At 37.8% G+C, this 20,285-nt stretch overlaps 1 protein-coding gene across 1 annotated transcript in view; it reads left to right on the top strand.

The window, feature by feature from the left end:
- The window catches only part of Fkbp14 (peptidyl-prolyl cis-trans isomerase Fkb14), a 201,591-nt gene that overhangs the window by 166,411 nt on the left and 14,895 nt on the right, over positions 1 to 20,285 (top strand). The window contains exon 3 of the mRNA XM_069833436.1: positions 18,734 to 18,846. Coding sequence (XP_069689537.1) covers positions 18,734 to 18,846 — 113 coding nt within the window. The remainder of the gene's footprint in view (positions 1 to 18,733; positions 18,847 to 20,285) is intronic.

The raw sequence follows: 20,285 nt of genomic DNA, 5'->3' as shown, positions 1-20,285 counted from the left end.
AGATTCATATATGGGCTACGCTGTATTGGAAAAGGTTACGCTGCTGGTAGATTATTGTGTGGCATGATGAATTTGCCTAAGCCACATTCAAAATTTCATAAGGTAATTGAACATATTCAAGAATCGGCTGGTACTGTCTCAGAGGATAGTATGTTAGAAGCATGCAAGGAAGCAGTGCAATGTAATGACGGTGATGACAAGATTCCAGTTGCAATAGATGGGACATGGCATAAGAGAGGCCACACGTCAAACCATGGAGTTGTGGTAGCTACATCAGTTGATACAGGCAAAGTTTTAGATTCAGAATTGCTATCAAAATATTGTCATACATGCAAAAAGTCAGGGGCTCATGAAGGCTGTGTAAAGAATTTCGATGGAAGCAGTGGTGGTATGGAGGCAGAGGGAGCTGTACGTATTTTTCAACGTTCCAACCAGACTCGTGGTGTGAAATACAAGCAGTACTTAGGTGATGGAGACAGTAAGGGGTTTGTAAAAGTTGTGGAAAGTAAACTATATGGGGACGATTGTACTGTGGAGAAACTGGAATGCATTGGACATGTACAAAAGCGTATGGGTTCCAGGCTTCGCAAACTCAAGAAAGATTTAGTGGGAAAGAAACTTTCAGATGGCAAAGGTGTTGGGGGATCAAAGAGACTTACAGATGGCATGATAGATAAATTACAAAATTACTATGGTCAAGCCATAAGAAATAATTTGCATAGTCTACAGGATATGAGGAGTGCAGTATGGGCTACATATTTTCACGAACTCTCCACTGACGATGATCCCCAACATGGCCTGTGTCCTAAAGGTGACAATTCATGGTGCAAATATAATAGAAAGGAACCCGATTATAAACACCATGGTTTACCAGAATCTGTTATGCTTGCCATAAAACCAATATATAGAGACTTGTCACATCCAGAGTTGCTAAAAAAATGTTTGCATGGCAAGACTCAAAATACAAACGAAGCATTCAACCATGTTCTGTGGTGCAGGATCCCCAAAACAGTCTTTGTTAGTGTCAATACACTTACATTAGGACTAACAGATGCCATCATATCATTCAATGATGGAAATATTGGAAGAATGAAAGTCCTACAAAAGTTGGGGATTGAACCAGGCTTCAACACCATAACCATCTTGAAGGAATTAGACTCTCTTCGCATCAAAAAAGCAGAAATGGTAATGGAAGAAATGGCATAAAAGGGAAGAAAATTGAAGAGGAACAAGAAGAGAAGCCGTGAGGACACAGAAGATTCAGATTATGGTGCTGGAATGTTCTAGCAATGCACTCAGGTATGAGAATATTTGTCAAAACTTTAAATCCATTTTTCTCAATTGTACATTTTTTGTAACGTTGGTGCATGTTGCATCAACACCACTAAAGATAAATGCATGAAATTTGGACTGGACATTAAGAAGACCATAACTAATAATAATATGAACGGAATTTGTTGTAAATTACTTAGAACCTGAGTTTTCAAATTTTGAATTACAAATTTTAGACATAAAATTAAACATTTAGAAAAATATTAATAATTAAAAAACTAATAACAGTTGATCGAAACTGGTTCGTATTATTAAAGATAAATGTATATTAAATAACCCCTCAAAATTTTGAGTTTGTATCTCAGATACATCCAGAATAAAGTGCACCAGAAATATCAAAATTTAACATGGGTGGTATAGGGAGGGCTTGCTTACCTTAAAAGGCTGCTACCAGGTGTATAATTACTACATTTCGGCATGGTCGAGCATAAAGAAATAATAAAACGACTTAGCTTATGACCTGGCCAGCGGACAAGTTCAAACCCCGGACCAGGTGAGCATACTGCTAATCAGGATTTACTTTCTTACGAGAAAGCGGAGCTGGAAGTAACAGTTTGGAAGCGGAGAAAGGAGCTTAAATGTATATGCCTGCCGCAGATTCCATTGTACCGCAGACCGACATTAAAAAGTTGTTTGCTGTCTTCCCATTGCGAAGCACGTCTGCACTGGCGCAGGTGCGCCAACGTCTTCTCTGTCGTTATATCGACGGATTATAGGAATGACGCCAGCTTTTAGAACTCATCATTGCGTCTTATTCCGGATTGTCGGGCCACGTGGCTGTCAGCTGGAACTCCGTTCTCAACGAGGAATGACGCGCAGAAATCCATTCTCCTATTCCTCGGTGTTGACGTGAGGACAGGACGTGTCACGTAACGCGATGATAAAATGGAAGGCTTACTAGTTTCAGATAGAAGTTTGTCGAGGAAAACGGGATTGTTTATTTTCTCATTACACGAAGTAAAAGTGTCGTATGCTGAAGAAAATAGAGCTCAGTATTCGGGCGCCAGTAGCGGCCGGTGACCGAAATCCTCGGCGAGGCCTGATGTGACTAGTTAAAGTAGGCCTACCTCCAATAGAAAATGGTTGTTATTCATAAGATTAATTATTATTATTAAAATAATAATGTCATTAACCAAATAAGTTGCAATCTGCATGTTTCAGTGATTGTTTGATTGTGAGAAAGCAATGCATATTACGTTCAGCTGAAGTAGTATTGTGTTGAAATTCCCCTGGAAATACTTTTTCAGAACGCTGAAGCCTCAGTAGACACACTATTTATTTATTTACTTATTTATTTATTTATTTATTTATTTATTTATTTATTTATTTATTTATATTTTATATTATATTATTTTATTTTGATTTTATTTTATTTAAATTTAATTTTATTTTATTCTATTTTATTTATTTATTTATTTACAGCAAAAAGCACGGTCAACAGAAAAGTTTATTTTGAACCATATTACCACTTAACTGCAGTACATACAGGGACATCATTTTATTTTTACTTCAATTTTTATTGTACCTGAGTTTTTTTAATGTACTTCACCCCTATCCCTTCTACTAGTAAACTTCCAATCGTTCTCCACACAGAACCAAGGCCGCGTATGCAGTACTGAGTTAGTGAGTATAGTACGTTCCAGAAATATGTTCGCGTTTTCCAGTGACGAAAGTGCTTTCAATATTGAATCATATTTTCGCACAGGTACTGTCATCCGTTTGCCTACGTCGCATCCCGGTTTCCCCCCCCCCCTTGCTTCTGTTCTCCCTCTGTAAAGTCCAGTAGCTGGGCTGTCATAGCTCTTTTCTGAAAACATTAATTTCTGTTAGGAATTGGACGTCTACGTAATATTATACAACTGTTTAAAATAACTTAAATAGAAGGGCCTCGTTAAGTAATTAACTGTCACGTGATTTCCCCTCCCCCTTTCTACGACCCTGCGACAAAACCACTTGAACGGACAGTAGATAGCATTTCTGAGTAATTTTATCTTTTCGAATTGAGCAGAAGTGAAGATTGAATTTACAGTACGTAAGGTACTCTTTTATAGAGTAGGTATAGAATTATTTCAACATGAGTTACTCGTACGAAGGACGAAACTGGTAATTGGAATTAGGTACAATAGTCTATAGTGCGATAATATGCACAAAAGAACTGAAGCTTGTATCGAAATGAACGGCCACCATTTTAAAAAATGTGTTTAAATATCCATATTACGATTATTTTTCAATTTAACTTCATTCTCTATATTGTACGCTAATGTGCTGTAACACTACAATATACACTGCATAATTAATACGTCCGAATGGATAGCTCAATTCGTGAGTGAAAACACTAAGTGTTAATACTGTACTGTATTTTGATTAAACAAAAACCTAATGAAAATTATCAAACTCAAAATTGCGATATTTCCTAGTTTACATAAATGGCTGAATTACTTTTCTTCCCTCCTATACCTAGTAAAGTGATTTGTATTTTACGCCAGTATCATCGAACTCCAGTCTCGGAAGGGGGAGCAAGCGGTGTTTCCGGTTTTAGACCTTTAATCCAAAGGTATAGCCAGGTTGATATTAAAAATGTTAGTAACAATAAAATGATGTCCCTGTATGTTGCCTATACCAGGATGCAATGAAAGCTCAAACTGACAGGTACGACGTAGGCATCTCGGTATCTATTTATTTAAAACTTCCTTTCTTTCAATATTACTTTTTCCCGAAAAGGATATTCTATCAATGAATTATATGATGATTATTTCTCGCATCTGTTTCTGTTTTTATTGAGCGTATTCCGAATCTCAGCGCTGAGCAATCTGATGGCATCACGGTGTTCCTAATTTCAACGATGAGTCACTGATGCCCCACCGGTGTCGCACCGGTTCCATCAGCTTGCAGAGGTGGTGGCAGTCTTCATCAGCGCCATTAGTGAATCTGATTGGTTCTTGTATAGGGCAGGAATTAGCAGACGAATAACATCGTGCACTGTTGTGTCATGGCGGTGTGTTCTGCTGTATTGTTTGTAATGAGCACAACGTAAAAACAATATGTTAATGGCTTATGAGCGAACATGTCAACGGACCCCTTATTACTACCGGTTCAAGAAATAAATTGTTTATGCTCTCTTTTCTTTGAACGAGATGACAGTACGGAAATTTCGCAAAATCTTACTAGCGTAGCACAGACAACAACTTGTACAGACGCCATGATAGCCATCGAACCTTCCAGCAGTTTTGTTCCTATTTCGCTGCAGCGTGACGTCATTGTTGTCCACCGGTCCAGTGAGATTCCGAATACAGTAGAACCCCGATTATCCGTCACCCTATTAACCGATTGGCGGATTATCCGACTGTCTATTTCTCGCTCTTTCTTTTCTTCAGAAATAAATAACTTACATGAAGTACTGTTTTGTACACCAAATTAGTAGGTTTTACATATGTTTTTGCTAGAGAGTGTCATTACAAGCCTTTATCGTTACACAGCATTGTCTACTGTTCGAATTGCCGTTCTATAATATAACTTGTATATAAAATGTCTTCCACGGGTGTTAACAGAAAACGTGTTGTGCTAAGTATCGAAAAAAAATGGAAGTAATTGAATGGTTTGAGAAAGAGAAACTGTGGCTCATCTCGCATCAGAATACGAAATTTGGAGTTACAACTGCGCGATTTAATAAAAAAGAGAATAAAGTGTAAAAAAGTTTGTAAATCTACAACATGAGACCTCCTTTATTCCTATCTTTCCTGAGACAGTCATTACAAAGAACTTCCTTGTGCCTTAAAAACTCATAGTTGACAACCAGACTTAAATTAGTGAACTTCTGATCCATTAAATAGCGAGTTAAATACAAGACCATGGAGGAAATTACAAAATCTTTCATGGTATGGATTATCCGATTTTTTCGATTAACCGTTAAGTCCATCCCCTTCATTACAACGGATAATAGAGGTTCTACTGTACGTTGATTTTCCCGCAACACACAACACTCACTACTGTACTGTACTACGAAGCAGAATACTGGGTGTTCATTTCAAAGTGTGTCATGACGTCACTGTTGATGAGTCAGCGATTTGAAGCGAGTTTCAGCTTTTGTGTCAGAGAAGTTGCCTATTAATCAAGGCGTTGAATCTGAACTTGAGAACGTGTACGGTATAACTTGAACGTCGTAGCAACAATGGCGGTCTATACGGTCTGTGTGCTACCATAACCTCTTTCGAACTGTGTTTTGCGCGGCCAAGTCGTACGAAGGGTATTTGTTGTCATCTGTTGAGTACGGCAACATTCCACAACACAAATCAAATGCTCCGTGTCCATGTTGACCGTCGAAGTTAATGTCAACAAATACGTAAGTAATCGTCTTAACCCTCTCCCCATATCCCGACAGTAAGAAAAAACTCACCTCAGTACATGTTTCGAAACAGTTCACATTCCTGCCACTACCGGAGTTACCGTACGTATCGGTAAGTACTCTTCTGAATGAACGCCGTACTTGGTAGGCAACTTCTCTGGCAGATAAGTAATACACCTCTGCGGAAGTGTAGGAAGATTGAATTCTCTAGGCTCATCGACTAACCACGTGATGGCATACAGCGAGCCATGACACACTTTGAACTGAACACCCAGTAGTTACGGTTGTCCCGCAATATGCGTCTTGTTTGAGTCAAATGTGAGAAGGCAACTAATATAAATTAATACCTGATCGAAATGGCTCATTAGATACGTTCTTTGTTATATGCGTTTTCACGGCTAAGACAACACAAGACAAACACATACCAGTCTCTGCGAGGAGGTGAATCTACACTTCCTGCCTGGAGTGGAATCATGCTTGTGAATGAGATTCGCTTACGCTTGAACCAAATAATACTTTGTCCTCCCCATGGCTTGCTGTGGATTTGGTGTAACTAATGTTTGGCATGGCGGCTGCCGCTGCATCCTCGTTCAGAGCATCAGAACGTCGTCGCGCCGACTTATAAGTAGCTAGTGCTGCGCTGGACGGGACGTGAAATATTGCTGTCGGTTTGTCCAGTCTTGATTGTGATCGTGTAAGGACAAATCGATAGCGGAAAGTAAATTGCGAGCAACTGGGGTTGTGTTTGTCGGGTGCCTAAAAAGTAGCGGTCCGCAAATTTAACAGTTTAGAATCTTATCCAGTTAAGGGGAGAGGATGGTATTTTTTGGTGAAAAATGAGTAAATTTTCAAAAAACAAATTCTTTAAAATACGCTATGATATGTGATATGATATATGAATGCATAGCATGACATTTTGTGGGTATTTGTGCCCTTATCGGATGTTGAGTCGCCATTTTTAAACTTCCTGCGTTATGGATTTTTAAATCACTCTCAATTTTTTTTCTTTAAAATACCCTTTGATATGTGTGGAATGCATTGCATAACATTTTGTGTGTATTTGTGCCCTTATTGGATGTCGAGACGTCATTTTTAAACTTCCTGCGCTATGGATTTTTAAATCACATGCCCGCTTTTATCGGCTTCCAGTAACTTCATATTTTTTGCTACATTGCCAGACAAAAATGGATGTAATTTCTGAACTATTAAAGATACATGCATGGAATTTAAAACACAAATTCTTTAGACTATTAGGAAACTTTTCTCTGTAACAGAATTTTGATAATCGATTTCATTTTAAAAGTACGTCCGTTTGTTTGCAAGAAATGAAATCAGAAAATTGTTATTAAATTTTAATTATTTTACAAACGTAGGGACTAATATCAAAATTCTGTTACAGACAGTTTGTATAACATGCGTTTGCAAATACATTGCAAAAAAACTGTTTGAATCTGTCTTTAAAAACGATTTAGATATATCGGTTTTAGTACAATCCTGCATTGGGTATATTTTTTTCAAATTTGGGCCCCCAAATAATTTTTTTTTTCAAATATTTTTATTTGGTTGAGCTGCCACAGCTATGAGCTCTCTACATACAAAAAATTAATATTTTACACCAAATAGGAAAAAAGTTTAAAAAATACCATCCTCTCCCCTTAACAGTAATACAAACATCCTTTTCACATTAAGGTGTTCTTTATTGCTGTGATCTAAAGAAAGATTTTGAAATATAATTTATTTCTTTAAAAAAAATAGTATTAACGTAGACTATGGAGCAGAAAATGACCGGTTAAACAGAAAATAATATTAGCTACAGAAATGAATTTGTTATACGCCTTTCTTACTATTACCACAGTCTAGTATATACAGTCACGAAGCTTGAGTTGTGAGGGTGCTAGGAACACTAGACTGTGCCGGTACTATTTCACATTGTCTGTAATGAGGCGATATTAGCGATCCTAGTGGTTAGCAGCTATCTATGGATGCATATTTACTACGTATTGAGCTTCGTGACTGTATATACTAGACTGTGCTATTATTAAACACAAGTTACGTTAAGTTTTACTTTAACTTGTGTCGGATGACTTGTAGAACGGTTGGCTACTGCGTTCGATTACCAGCAATGATCATACTCAAACTCTTCAGCGTTTATTATAATTAGGCCTATTATAGGCTTACATACAGTAAAATACAACAGATGTACCGAAAAGTGTTGCTTTAAGCGTTAAGTAATTTCCAAGACAGAATTAAGCATTGTTTGACAGTGAATAGGATCGCCCTGGGTGGCACAGTCGATACAGTGCTGGCCTTCTGTACCCGAGGTTGCGGGTTCAATCCTAGCCCATGTCGATGTCATTTAAGTGTGCTTAAATGCGACAGGCTCATGTCAGTAGATTTACTGGCTTGTAAAAGAACTCCTGCGGGACAAAATTCCGGCACACCGGCGACGCTGATACTACAACCTCTGCAGTTGCGAGCGTCGTTAAATAAAACATAATTTACAATTTTACAGTGAATGCGGGCCATTTTGAATAGCTTTCAAATGATATCAATAAAATAATCCGTGGCGCTACAGCCCGTGAAGGGCCGAGACCGACCAGCCGGCTGCTGGCCTCACGCCCACATGCCGAAGCAGAGGTGGACAATCATCCAACCAGAATGGAGGTATCGTGTGGTTAGCACGATGATCCCCCCAGCCGTTATAGCTGGCATTCGCAACCGGATTTCGCCATCTATCGTAGCTCCCCAAGTGCATCACGATACTGGGTGGGCACCAGTCCCATACACTGGCGGAAATTTCATGTGAAAATTTCTTCCCCCATGAGGACTCGAACCAGCGCGCATTCCGTAACGCGAGTCCTAGGCAGGATGCCTTAGACCGCGACGCCACGGCGCGGGACAATGATATCAATACGTGACATAATTATAACGTTCGTGACTGTATATACTAGACTGTGCTTACATTGTCATCATTCCGTAATTTTGTCTTTTTATAAGTGTAGGGGAGCTAATTCGTGTGATCATGGATCTGATGATCTACAGACAAGTCGTAACACACGTATGAATTGAATCCACAGTAGAATCATTTAACAGATCTTGTCTCGTCATCTCAGTGTGAAACATTTATTTTTGTATTCGTTGGCTCTTTTTTCAAACTCACTGAATATCTCGTGGCGTATAGTTGTCATTTTTAATATCTGATTGCGTACTTGGCAGTACCTGAATAGCCTTTTTATATGAGTATTCGCACCTCGCACATATGCCTGCAAAAATAAAGTCATATAAATATTTGTATATTAGTTCTCATTACGCGGTAATAAAATTAACGGTAGCTTCCATAAATATAAATTACGGCGAACGTTTTTACGACCCGGATGTAGACCTACTGCATTAACAAATAGTTTTGTTAACGATTCACAAGTTTGTTATAATATGGAGTTATACATATCGGTAAAATACGGGCTTTAGTCTGTATAGCGCCAGAATAATTGTGAAATCAGTGCATTATGGCACTAGTCAACCGGCAAATGGGCTAAATGTTGACGATAATATTTTGAATCTGTTTCATTTGTTTAATTTTAGCTACAGTCTGCAGTCTAATCGTGTATTCTCGAGTTTCATGCTTAAAAACGCAAAATATTTGTTCCTGAGAAAGATTTCGGTTGGTGACATAATTGTGTAAGCAATTAATATTCTTCTTCTTCTTCTTCACTTCATGGTATGGGCAATTGGCCGTTCCGGCTTCAAAGGTCGCTCCATCTTTTCATCGGTCGTCCCTGATCTCTTCGTCCTTTTGGTTTATAAGTTATAGCTTTCTTATGAAGTCTGTAGTGGTCCATTCTCTCTACATGTAATTTTCAATCTTGTCTGTAATTGTCTATTTTATCAATAAGCGGGTATACTCCTAGTTCCTGCCTAATATCTTCATTTTTAATTCTATCTAATCTCGTGCATCCTTTTACTTTCCGCAAGAATCTCATCTCTGCCGCTTGTATTTTACTAACTTCAGGTTTTGTTGTAACCCAACTTTCACTTCCATATAAAAGAGTAGAGACTGCCATTACATTGTAGAATTTCATTTTTGTTTTCTTTCTGCTTTTATTCTTCAAAGTTCTATTAATTGTGTCACATACTGTCTGGAATGATTGTAATTTTATTTTTATATCGTTATCCTTTTTGTAACTTACATCACATCCCAGGTACTTAGAATCTGTTACTTGTTCTACTGCTTTATTATCTACTAGCCATACCCGTGCGCTCCGCTGCACCTGTTAGAAATAAATATAAAGTAATTACGTAATTAAAATAGGACGTTTGATCCAGGGAACAACTTTTACAACAGCGCAAGATAATCTGCTTCGCTCATTACCCAATTTTTTTTGCATTGCATTTATTGCATATATATATATCTTATGTATTTTAACACGATTCAATTGAGCATAGTTAAAATTTGAATTATAAAATAATGGATTGCTAAGCTAACATACTATTACTGCATACTAAATCAATACACTCTCGTTGTTCGTTAATTCTCTGGGATTAAAATGAGTGTACATAAATATTATTTTAAGAAATACAGAAAAGGAATGTACAAAATAGCCTATCAAATTTTCTGTGCGTAAGAAGCTATTTTAATCTTACCTGTCCTCGATTTACTCAGACGTTACTGTAATAACATTATGGCATTATGTCCATCTAGAGAAACTACACTTTCCAATGGTGAAATATTAATTAATTATACAAATCGGTTAATTTAGCTTCTGATATTACTTCATACAAACACAGAAACATTCTCTGTAGGCTATGTTTAATAGCTTTCGATTGTTGATGTCCAAGGCCCCTGTTTCGATTGTTGTTGTCCAAGGCCCCTTATAGACGAAGTCATTTGTTCTTAATTCATTGCACCGTCTTAGATGGCGTTATTTTAATATAAAAACTCATTTATCTCATTAAATATCAGTCCTATCAAAATTTTGTAAAGAATAAAACTTATCGGAAATCATTTTTAAAGAAACTTTTGTTATGTAACATTTTTCACAAAAATCAATAATAAGCGAGATATTTCGATTTATTTAATTCAGGCCCCCTTACAACCCCCCTTTTAAATAAAGTATTTTGAATGTCATATAGCCTAAAATATAAGTTACAACGAACTTAATTTATATTCCAGTTTTCATATAAATCGGTTCAGCCATTATCGCGTGAAAAGGTAACAAACATACAGACATACATACAAACAAAAATTTCAAAAATGCGATTTTCGGTTTCAGGGTGGTTAATTATATATGTTAGGACCAATTATTTTTGGAAAATCGAAAATTACCAGAAAAATTTCGGCTACAGATTTATTATTAGTATAGATTTCAATCTTAGATATTACAGTATTTTTGCCTTGAAATGCCATTACTTTTGTTTTTGTATTTGATATGTTAAAGTTATGCTTCTGGCATGTTTTATTTAGTTCATATACTGCTCTTTGTAGTTTTGTTTCAGTATCTTGTATTACAATCATATCATCGGCAAATACTAGAATCTGAACAAAATATTTTTGTATTTATTTCGCACTATTTCTTATTTTAAAAATAAATTAAGAAGATAATCTTATGATTCCATGTTTTAAAAACCTCGTATTATCTGAGAACTAAAATAATTAGAACTCATGTGCGCCACTTATGAATTGGGTCAATCATAGATATTCATTGTGCACAAATCCATAAATAAGAATAAAGAGATATTCAGCAGTTAGTCTAAACGCTGTTGATACACATAGGAGATTGGTAGACAGCTTCCCACTCTTTCTTGACCAGCAAATACAAAGATGTCGTGATCAACACCACTCTGCACCACTTTTTATTGCCGGCAAAGACACGTTACTCAATTTTATGAGAGTCTGGGTGGACTCCTAAGGCTTTCTTATGTTATGACGAGATGAAATATTTCCGCCTTCACTTGGGCTTGTTTCCGGACTCTCAACTTCATCTTCTGCCCAATATGTGCGTCAGATACGTGTGCAGCATCTGGCGATATGATCCTATATCGTCGGCTTAGAGTGTAAACTTGCTAACTAACAAAAAGAAAATTTTACAGGAGAAACAAAAAACTGAGTTGAATACAGTAGAACCTCTATTATCCGTGGTAATGAAGGGGGTGGGCTGAACGGTTAATGAAAAAAATCGGATAATCCGTACCATAGAAGACTTTCATAAATTAAGTGTTGCATAATACAGTTTCGTAATTTTCTCCGTGGTCATGTGTTTTAATACATTAGGTAGTGGATCAGAAGTTTTAAGTATAATAGCTATATTGGGAAGAGTGGGTGAAGAAAGAACAATGCTGAAACTGATCAGGAAGAGAAAAAGGAATTGACTGGGTCACTGAGAAGAAACTGTCTGCTGGAGGATTCACTGGAAGGAATGGTGAACGGGAGAAGATTTCGGTGCAGAAGAAGATATCAAATAATAGACAGCATTAAGATATATGGATCATATGCGGAGGCTATGAGGAAGGCAGAAAATAGGAAAGACTGGAGAATGCTGGGTTTGCAGTGACAGAACACTATGAATGAATGAATGAATATCAATGATTGGTTTCTGAGGTTCAATGAAACTTCCTATTATGGATTTCTGTGGAAAGATAGGAAAAGTATAGAACTAGGTCTCATGTTATAGATTTAAGTAATTTGTACACTTTATCCTTGTTTTTTTTTTTTTATTAAATCCGCACAGTTGTAACTCTCGTATTCTGATGTGAGATGAACCACAGTTCCTCTTTTCCAAAACCACTCAATTATATGCAATTCTCTTCGATACTTAGCACAACATGTATTCTTTTGGCACTTCTGGAAGACGTTTTGCAGAGAAATTAAACAGGTCAGTCGAACAGTAGACCATAATGTGTAGGGGCAAAGACTTGTAATATCGCTCTCTATAAAAAAATACGTACTAATGTATTGTGCAGTACTCAATATTTTTTCTGCAACAAAAAAAGAGAGAATGACAGACGGATAATCCAACAATCGGTTAATAGGGTGACGGATAATCGGGGTTCTACTGTAATTTCAAGGAAAAAATTGTTCCGGGGCCGGATATCGAACCCGGGGCCTGTGGCTAAACACACCAATGCTCTCCCGACTGAGCTACCCAGGAACTCTACCCGACACCAACTCAGTTTTTTCCCCTTTATCTCCACATACCTCAAAGTGGACTGACAAACTGTCAAACATCCAACACTGAGTGCACACAAACTCTGTGTGACTTAAATTGTGGCTTTCTGTTAATGGACAGTGACGTGTATTATGCAAATCTAGCTTTTCAGGTATAACTCCCTGTGAAGCTGATTTGAATAATTTCCAGGGAAAAATTGTTTCGGGGCCGGATATCGAACCCGGGACCTTTGGCTAAACGCACCAGTGCTCTCCCGATTGAGCTACCCAGGAACTCTATCCGACACCGACTCAATTTTTTCCCCTTTATCTCCACATACCTCAAAGTGGGCTGACAAACCGTCAAGCATCCAACACTAAGTGCACACAAACTCTGTGTGACTTAAATTGTGGTTTTCTGTTAACGGACAGTGACGTGTATTATGCAAATGTAGCTTTTCGGGTATAACTCCCTGTGAAGTGATTTGAATAATTCCAAGGGAAAAATTGTTTCGGGGCCGGATATCGAACCCGGGACCTTTGGCTAAACGCACCAATGCCCTCCCGACTGAGCTACCCAGAAACTCTACCCTATATCGACTCAATTTTTCTCCTTTATCTCCACATACCTCAATGTGGGCTGACAAACCGTCAAGCATCTAACAGTGAGTGCACACTAACACTGTGTGACTTAAAGGTCCCGGGTTCGATATCCGGCCCCGGAAAAATTTCTTCCTTTAAATTATTCAAATCAACTTCACAGCGAGTTATAAGCTAGATTTGCAAAAACTGACTATAAATTAACTCTGAACCTTTAGGACCAAATCCAAAGTAGCCTACAGGTGGTGTTACTACCTGTAGTTTGGATAATCTGTCACTTCACGTCCACTCTGACTAAATTTCGATCCATTTTCACTGTTTCAAGAAAGAAATCTAACCTTCCCACACTTGTAGCAAACTCCACAGCTTTTTACTAAAAATGGAGGGAATAAGCTGATTGACCAGTATTACCAACTTCCAGTATTGTGATATAAGTGGCAGTGACCTTCCCGGGTCAATTTATCGCTAATTTCAAACACAAAGGAATTTTAGAAAATAACATTTTTTCCTAAAGGAAAAAAGAACAAAATATAGATTATAATGCGTGAAAGAACTGTCGCAATTTTTTTAAACAAAAAGTAATAATTGCACAAGAAACCTTTGAGATATGTGTAACTCTATCCCAAAATTCACTGATCTAAGTAATCCCATTCTGGAGCAATTAATTTTTTCCTACACAAAATGTAATTTTTCAATAAGTTTTCAATAAGTATTTGTTCAAAACCATAAATGGTTTAATAGACAACCCTGATCTTCTACAGCTAATTAGTTTCAATATTGGTAAATCAAATTTGAGAAAGCGATCTCTCTTTTATTTACAGACATCAAAAACACAATCTCATAAAATGTCTCCACTTTTATTAATGCTTCGAACTTACAATCATCTATCCAATAAACAGGATTTAGATTTCTCGTTATCGTACACTATGTACAAGAAAAAGTTATATACAGCAACGGTTTCATGATATGTTGGATTCTAGTTGCATGTTGGTTGTAGTTGTAGTCGGGTATCATGCTGGTTGGAACACGTGTTCTGTAGTGGTGAATTAATTAAATAAATAAATTAAGCCTATTAGTCCTACTATATAATACTGTATACTGAATTTATTAACATAGTGTTAAATTTACTATGTAATTTGCAATTATAGCTACATTTTACATTTTTGGCTATGATATCTATACTTAACTCTTTTTAATTTATTTTTATTTGGTATTTTTCATTTATATCTATATCTGTGTCTTTTATTTAGGTAATATCTATTTGTTTTTTTTTATTTTTAATTTTTAATTTGTAATTACACTTGTATCTTGCATTTGTTTCTGTTTTATCTCTTTTTTCATGTTACATGCAATTCTGTGTTTTTAAAACAAATCTGTACTGTCTATTGTAATTGGGGCTTTCACCTGTTATAGACATAAATAAAATAAAATAAATAACAGAAAAATTGTTATATAATCCACAATTTGGAGTCCACACCTGTGGAGTAACGGCCAGCGCATCTGGCCGCGAAACTAGGTGGCCCGGGTTCGAATCCCGGTCGGGGCAAGTTACCTGGTTGAGGTTTTTTCCGGGGTTTTCCCTCAACCCAATACGAGCAAATGCTGGGTAACTTTCGGTGCTGGACCCCGGACTCATTTCACCGACATTATCACCTTCATCTCATTCAGACGCTAAATAACCTAGATGTTGATACAGCGTCGTAAAATAACCCAATAAAATAAATCCACAGTTTGGAAGATAGACTGGGTTTGAAGTAAAAAATTCAATTTTTCACAGCATTTTATCCCTGCTATAAACATCACAAGGTTTCACGTGAGTATAAGGACATGAGTGAAAAAATCACTTTTGAAGGAGTGTCCTTAAACTTTTGGTAGAAGCTGTAAACTCGCCAGGATTTGGTCCCGTTGAAGCTTGGAATTCCGACGAACTAACCCTTCGACTAACAGTGCTTTGTAGATATAGATGAAATACTTAATTTTCATTTATTAGTTAAATCTGTCGAGTGCGAAGTCCTGTACCGCAATTATTTCTCCCGCACTTCCACTTCACCGCGCGCCGTGGCGAACCGCTAACATGGCGATCTGGAATGCAGTGACCGTTGTGTAATTATGAAGCGTCCGCCGGTACAGGAAAGCCTCGTTCAAGTGTTCTTCAACTGCTTTTGTGTCTTTCGTGAGAGTTTTAATGAAGTGCATAATTTTGAAATGTCTACACAAGTGGTCGTTACTGTGGAATGTGCCCAAGTGTAGTTTGCTGTTAATGACTGTTTCATAGGTTGAGAAAAAAAAATCCAGTATGTTGTATACGTGCGCATACAGACTCATATTAATTGTCAGATGTCTATTTTCACTTCTATCCTTTTTGGCGGGTGGTTTGTTTCCCCCATGAACAGAACTGCGGAGTTGGGAGAAGTTTTGGGTGGAATATATATACAGGGTGATTCACGAGAATTTACCATCCTTTACGGAGCTTATTTCTGAAGACATTTTGAGCAAAAAAGTCATATAAACATAGTCCATGAAGAGGTGCACTGTGTTGCGTCTGAAGGCAGCGGAATTAGAAGAGCGGACATCGTGGCTCTAGACAAGACTAATAGTAAAGGCTTTATACTGGACCCAACTGTTAGATTTGAGATGAGCCAGACCCAACCATCTGAGGTCAACAAAGAGAAACAACAAATTTATGAGCCTACTATTCCGTATTTTCGAGAAAAATGTCAGATGGAAGGGACTTGGGAAGTACATGGTTTAATGATCGGAGCGAGGGGCACCATCCCACGATCAACTGTAAACACTATCAAAACATTTGGAATCGATGACATCATTCCAAAAATAATTACTTCTAGCAGTAAAGGGTCAGTGGCAATTCTGAAAAATCATTTATACGGAATATCGTAATCCCCCCCCCCTTCTATCCATTAGTGTGTGATTGTTACAATATATGTGCAAATTTATTATTTCTTAAATTTAAGCTTCTAGTTCACATTTCAATTTGACTCATATATTTTACTGTAATCGTTATTATTCTTATATGTCTGTTATTCTGTGTTTTTGGAGGATGCCTGGGCAGAGTATTTCTTGGAAATAAATTATATAATTATATTCTCAATATTTTCAGAGCTACACTAATTTAAAGTTGTTTGTAAAATACGTTTTTTCTTTACTTTGAAGGTAAAAGAATAATACAAATAGAGAATGAACCATTCAGAAGTAGACTATCATTTCTTTAATTTGCAACTATTATGAAGCTAAAAATGTGCTGTGAACTCCTTAGTTTCTTCGTACAGACATCTTTTTCTCTTTTTAACTGGAAAATTACATTATTCTTAGCCACCGGCATCGCTCAAGTCGGTTAAGGCGCTTGCCTGCCGATATGAAGTTGCGCTCGGGCGCGAGTTCGATCCCCGCATGGGCTGATTACCTGGTTGGGATTTTTCCGAGGTTTCCCAAACCGTAAAGTGAATGCCAGGTAATCTATGGCGAATCCTCGACCTCATCTCACCAAATACCATCTCGCTATCACCAATCTCATCGACGCTAAATAACCTAGTAGTTGATACAGCATCGTTAAATAACCAACTAAAATAAAATAAAAACATTATTCTTCCGCACTTATCACAACAATTATTACAAATCACACTACTTCCCCCGACTTAATTATTTGCAGTTCAATTTTGCACTCTAATTTACAGTCTTGGAGAGTGTACAACACATTTTAGAAAATGTGGCCGTCCGCTTGAGTACACTTGGCCGCACGCTTGTGAACGGCACTCGTCGCGGTACGTAACTGCATACGGCTATCTTTGGTTTCCGTAGCGCTCGCGCTGGCTGCTGACTGCACGCTGACCAAGATCACGCGTTCACAGCAATGCGTTTCAATAACGAAACGTAACTCTGTAAATATTGAGAATAGGACTCATGTTTATTTGACATTTTTTGCTCAGAATGTCTTCGGAAGTAAGATCCGTAAAGAACGGTAAATCCTCGTGAATGACCCTGTATTGTCTTAAACGTTGACCTCAATATTTAACTTTATACTGTTTCGGTAATTTACTGCAGTACGATTCTCCCAGAGGCCTTATGACGCACTGATGCAGGAATAATGCTTTGTAACTTTGTTTTCTATATTGTAAGAATTGATTTCTTGTGTACTCTACATTAATCATCAGACTTACGCTTAGGTCTGAACATAGGCTAGAACTAAAACCATAAGTCTTATTACTAGATAGTGGATGCGGGATGACTTATCGTTGAATGTAGGTGCACATTTACTATATGTTACATTTTTTTCATTCAGACCATTGGCTCAACAGGTTTTAAACGTAAACAGACGACGTCAACATGCTACTGTATCTTCGTACAGTCAGAAGGAAAATAAAAATAACGTACTGTAGTACACACCTTGCAAGGTTCACCCCTCGTCATCATTGATGCAATTACCAGCGTTGCAGTAAACGTCTACAGTATATATTCTCGTAAGTTGTCGAAGCTGAATCGTCTTCGCCTATCGCTTAACAGTTTTTGTATCCAGAGAATTTCTGAAGAAAATCTCTAAAATGGGGATCACTCAATTTCTTTAGAGGAATATTTGTAGTGAGCATCATGTTGCACGTGTCGTTAGACCCGCACAACTAAATGATGATGATGATAATGATGATGATGATGGCGATGATGTAGATGGTTCCTCAGATTTCATTTCAACGCATTTCCTGTGCGATGTACTGTTGCAATGTTTCTCTATAGCCTGAGTTGTTCTGGTTTTTATTTCAATTTTACATACATTACACACGATATTGTCTTCGTTAATACATAAAATGTCACTCTCATACTTCTTAATTGCATTTCGTATCTCTGAGCGAATTTAACGTTTTGCCATTATGAATGGATGAGCACAACATATTCAACGCATACTAAATATTTGTACGCTGCTGTACTCGCCAGGTACACAAAAGACGGACGGCGCGGCACGTGCCATATACTCCGATACGAAACAACTTCACTTTGCTTAAGTCATCCCGCATCCACTGTCTACTTATTACGCATATAGTGGCGATGATATACTCTGACCAAAAACAAAAAGGGCAATACTACGCGAAAAAATAATCTGGCCGACATAAACTCCATTACGACGTTTTTTTCACACTTTAACTCATGTTTTATATTGAGTGTTGAATTTTTCCTTTCCTTTACTACTTACACAAAACTTGCAAGCCGATGCAGATATTGCAGGAAGTATTATTAACTCATATTGTAAACAGATAACTACGTGAGTTTAACTCTTCTTTGGCTATACAATTGATGTAATGACTGTGTTGCAGGTGCCACCCTCACTTTTGAAGTAGACCTGATCAACATCGGTGACACCCCTCCACCAGTGAACGTGTTCAAGGAAATCGACGCCGACAAGGACCTAATGCTGTCCAGAGAGGAGGTGAGGAAGACTTGTTTTATACAGACAGTACTCGAGACACGTGTAGGCTCCATTTCTAGTTCTTGTTACCTAAACACAGAGTAAGCCTTCAACTGCAACTGACATAATTTCCATGATGACTTTTATTGTGTTTTTTTTTATCAGAGATAACCATTGTCCTATCTCAGTCTTTAACGGTTACATCAATTCTTCTGGGCGACCATGGCGTACGAGGGACATACCAAAGTAAGTTTACAAAGCGTGTACCGTCAGTAAAACTGACGCTAGATTGATTTGATTATTTCACTTCTGTCAGTTGGTAAAGTCATGTTAGTTAGCTGTACTTAGCAGCACGGTCTTGATGACATCCGCCAACGCCAGTTAAAGATGGAGGGTCGGCTGGAATACATGTCCAAAGAGAAAGACTTTGCTGTGATACGATTTGAGAGACTAAAATCACGCTGAAGATAGTTCATTGTCAACCTTGTGTTCTTCAGTATAGCACGTTCATTAGTTCTTTGTCGTGACATGTTGTGAGCCTGATACGGCGTTTACAGCCACTCGTCATTTCGACGACTCATCACACTTTCTCCATTGATTTTCACCAACCGATGATGAATTTTTGTGGCTAACACTTTCTTCGCATTCCAATAACAGCATAAACTCCTTCTTCGTCCGTAACTGGCGATTGTCGCCAAGATGGTGATGCACTGTCAACTGATATGGAGTTACCAACTGATAGAAATGAAATACTCTACAATCATTCCAGTTAGTCTAACCTCAATTTCCCTAACGCTACGCGCCTTGTAAACTTATTTTTGCTAACGGCATAGCTCGGTCGGCTGAAACGCTCACCCGCCGATCCGGAATTGCGTTCGAACGCGGGTTCGACTTTTTATTTATTTTATTGGGTTCTTTTACGACGCTGTATCAACATCTCAGGTTATTTAGCGTCTGAATGAAATGAAGATGAACTTAGTTCGGGGTCCAGCACCGAAAATTGCCCAGCATTTGCTCGTATTGGGTTGAGGAAAACCCCCGGAGAAAACCTCAACCAGGTAACTTGCCCCGACCGGGATTTGAACCCGGGCCACCTGGTTCCGCGGTCAGACGCGCTGATCGTTACTCCACAGGTGTGGACTGCGGGTTCGATTGCCGCTTAGGCTGATTACCTGGTTCGGTTTTCCCCCCACCCAGGTTTTTCCTAACTGTAAGGCGAATGTCAGGTAATTTATGTCTAATCTTCGGCCTCATCTCGCCAAATACCACCTCGCTATCACAAATCTCTTTGGCGCTAAATAACCGACTAGTTGATAGAGTGACGTTAAATAGCCAATTAAAAAAAAGTCCTAAATGCTTCTCCCTTTTATTTTTAGATTTAATTCCCTATTCCCGTTGATTGGAAAAAAATAAATAAAAGAATGTATTGTAGATAGGTCTGTAATAGATACGAAAATTCT

The sequence above is a fragment of the Periplaneta americana genome, chromosome 1 (assembly GCF_040183065.1).
Source record: "Periplaneta americana isolate PAMFEO1 chromosome 1, P.americana_PAMFEO1_priV1, whole genome shotgun sequence".
NCBI lineage: Eukaryota > Metazoa > Arthropoda > Insecta > Blattodea > Blattidae > Periplaneta > Periplaneta americana.
Note: the sequence above shows the minus strand (reverse complement) of the source record. Positions and strands in the feature narration are given on the sequence as shown.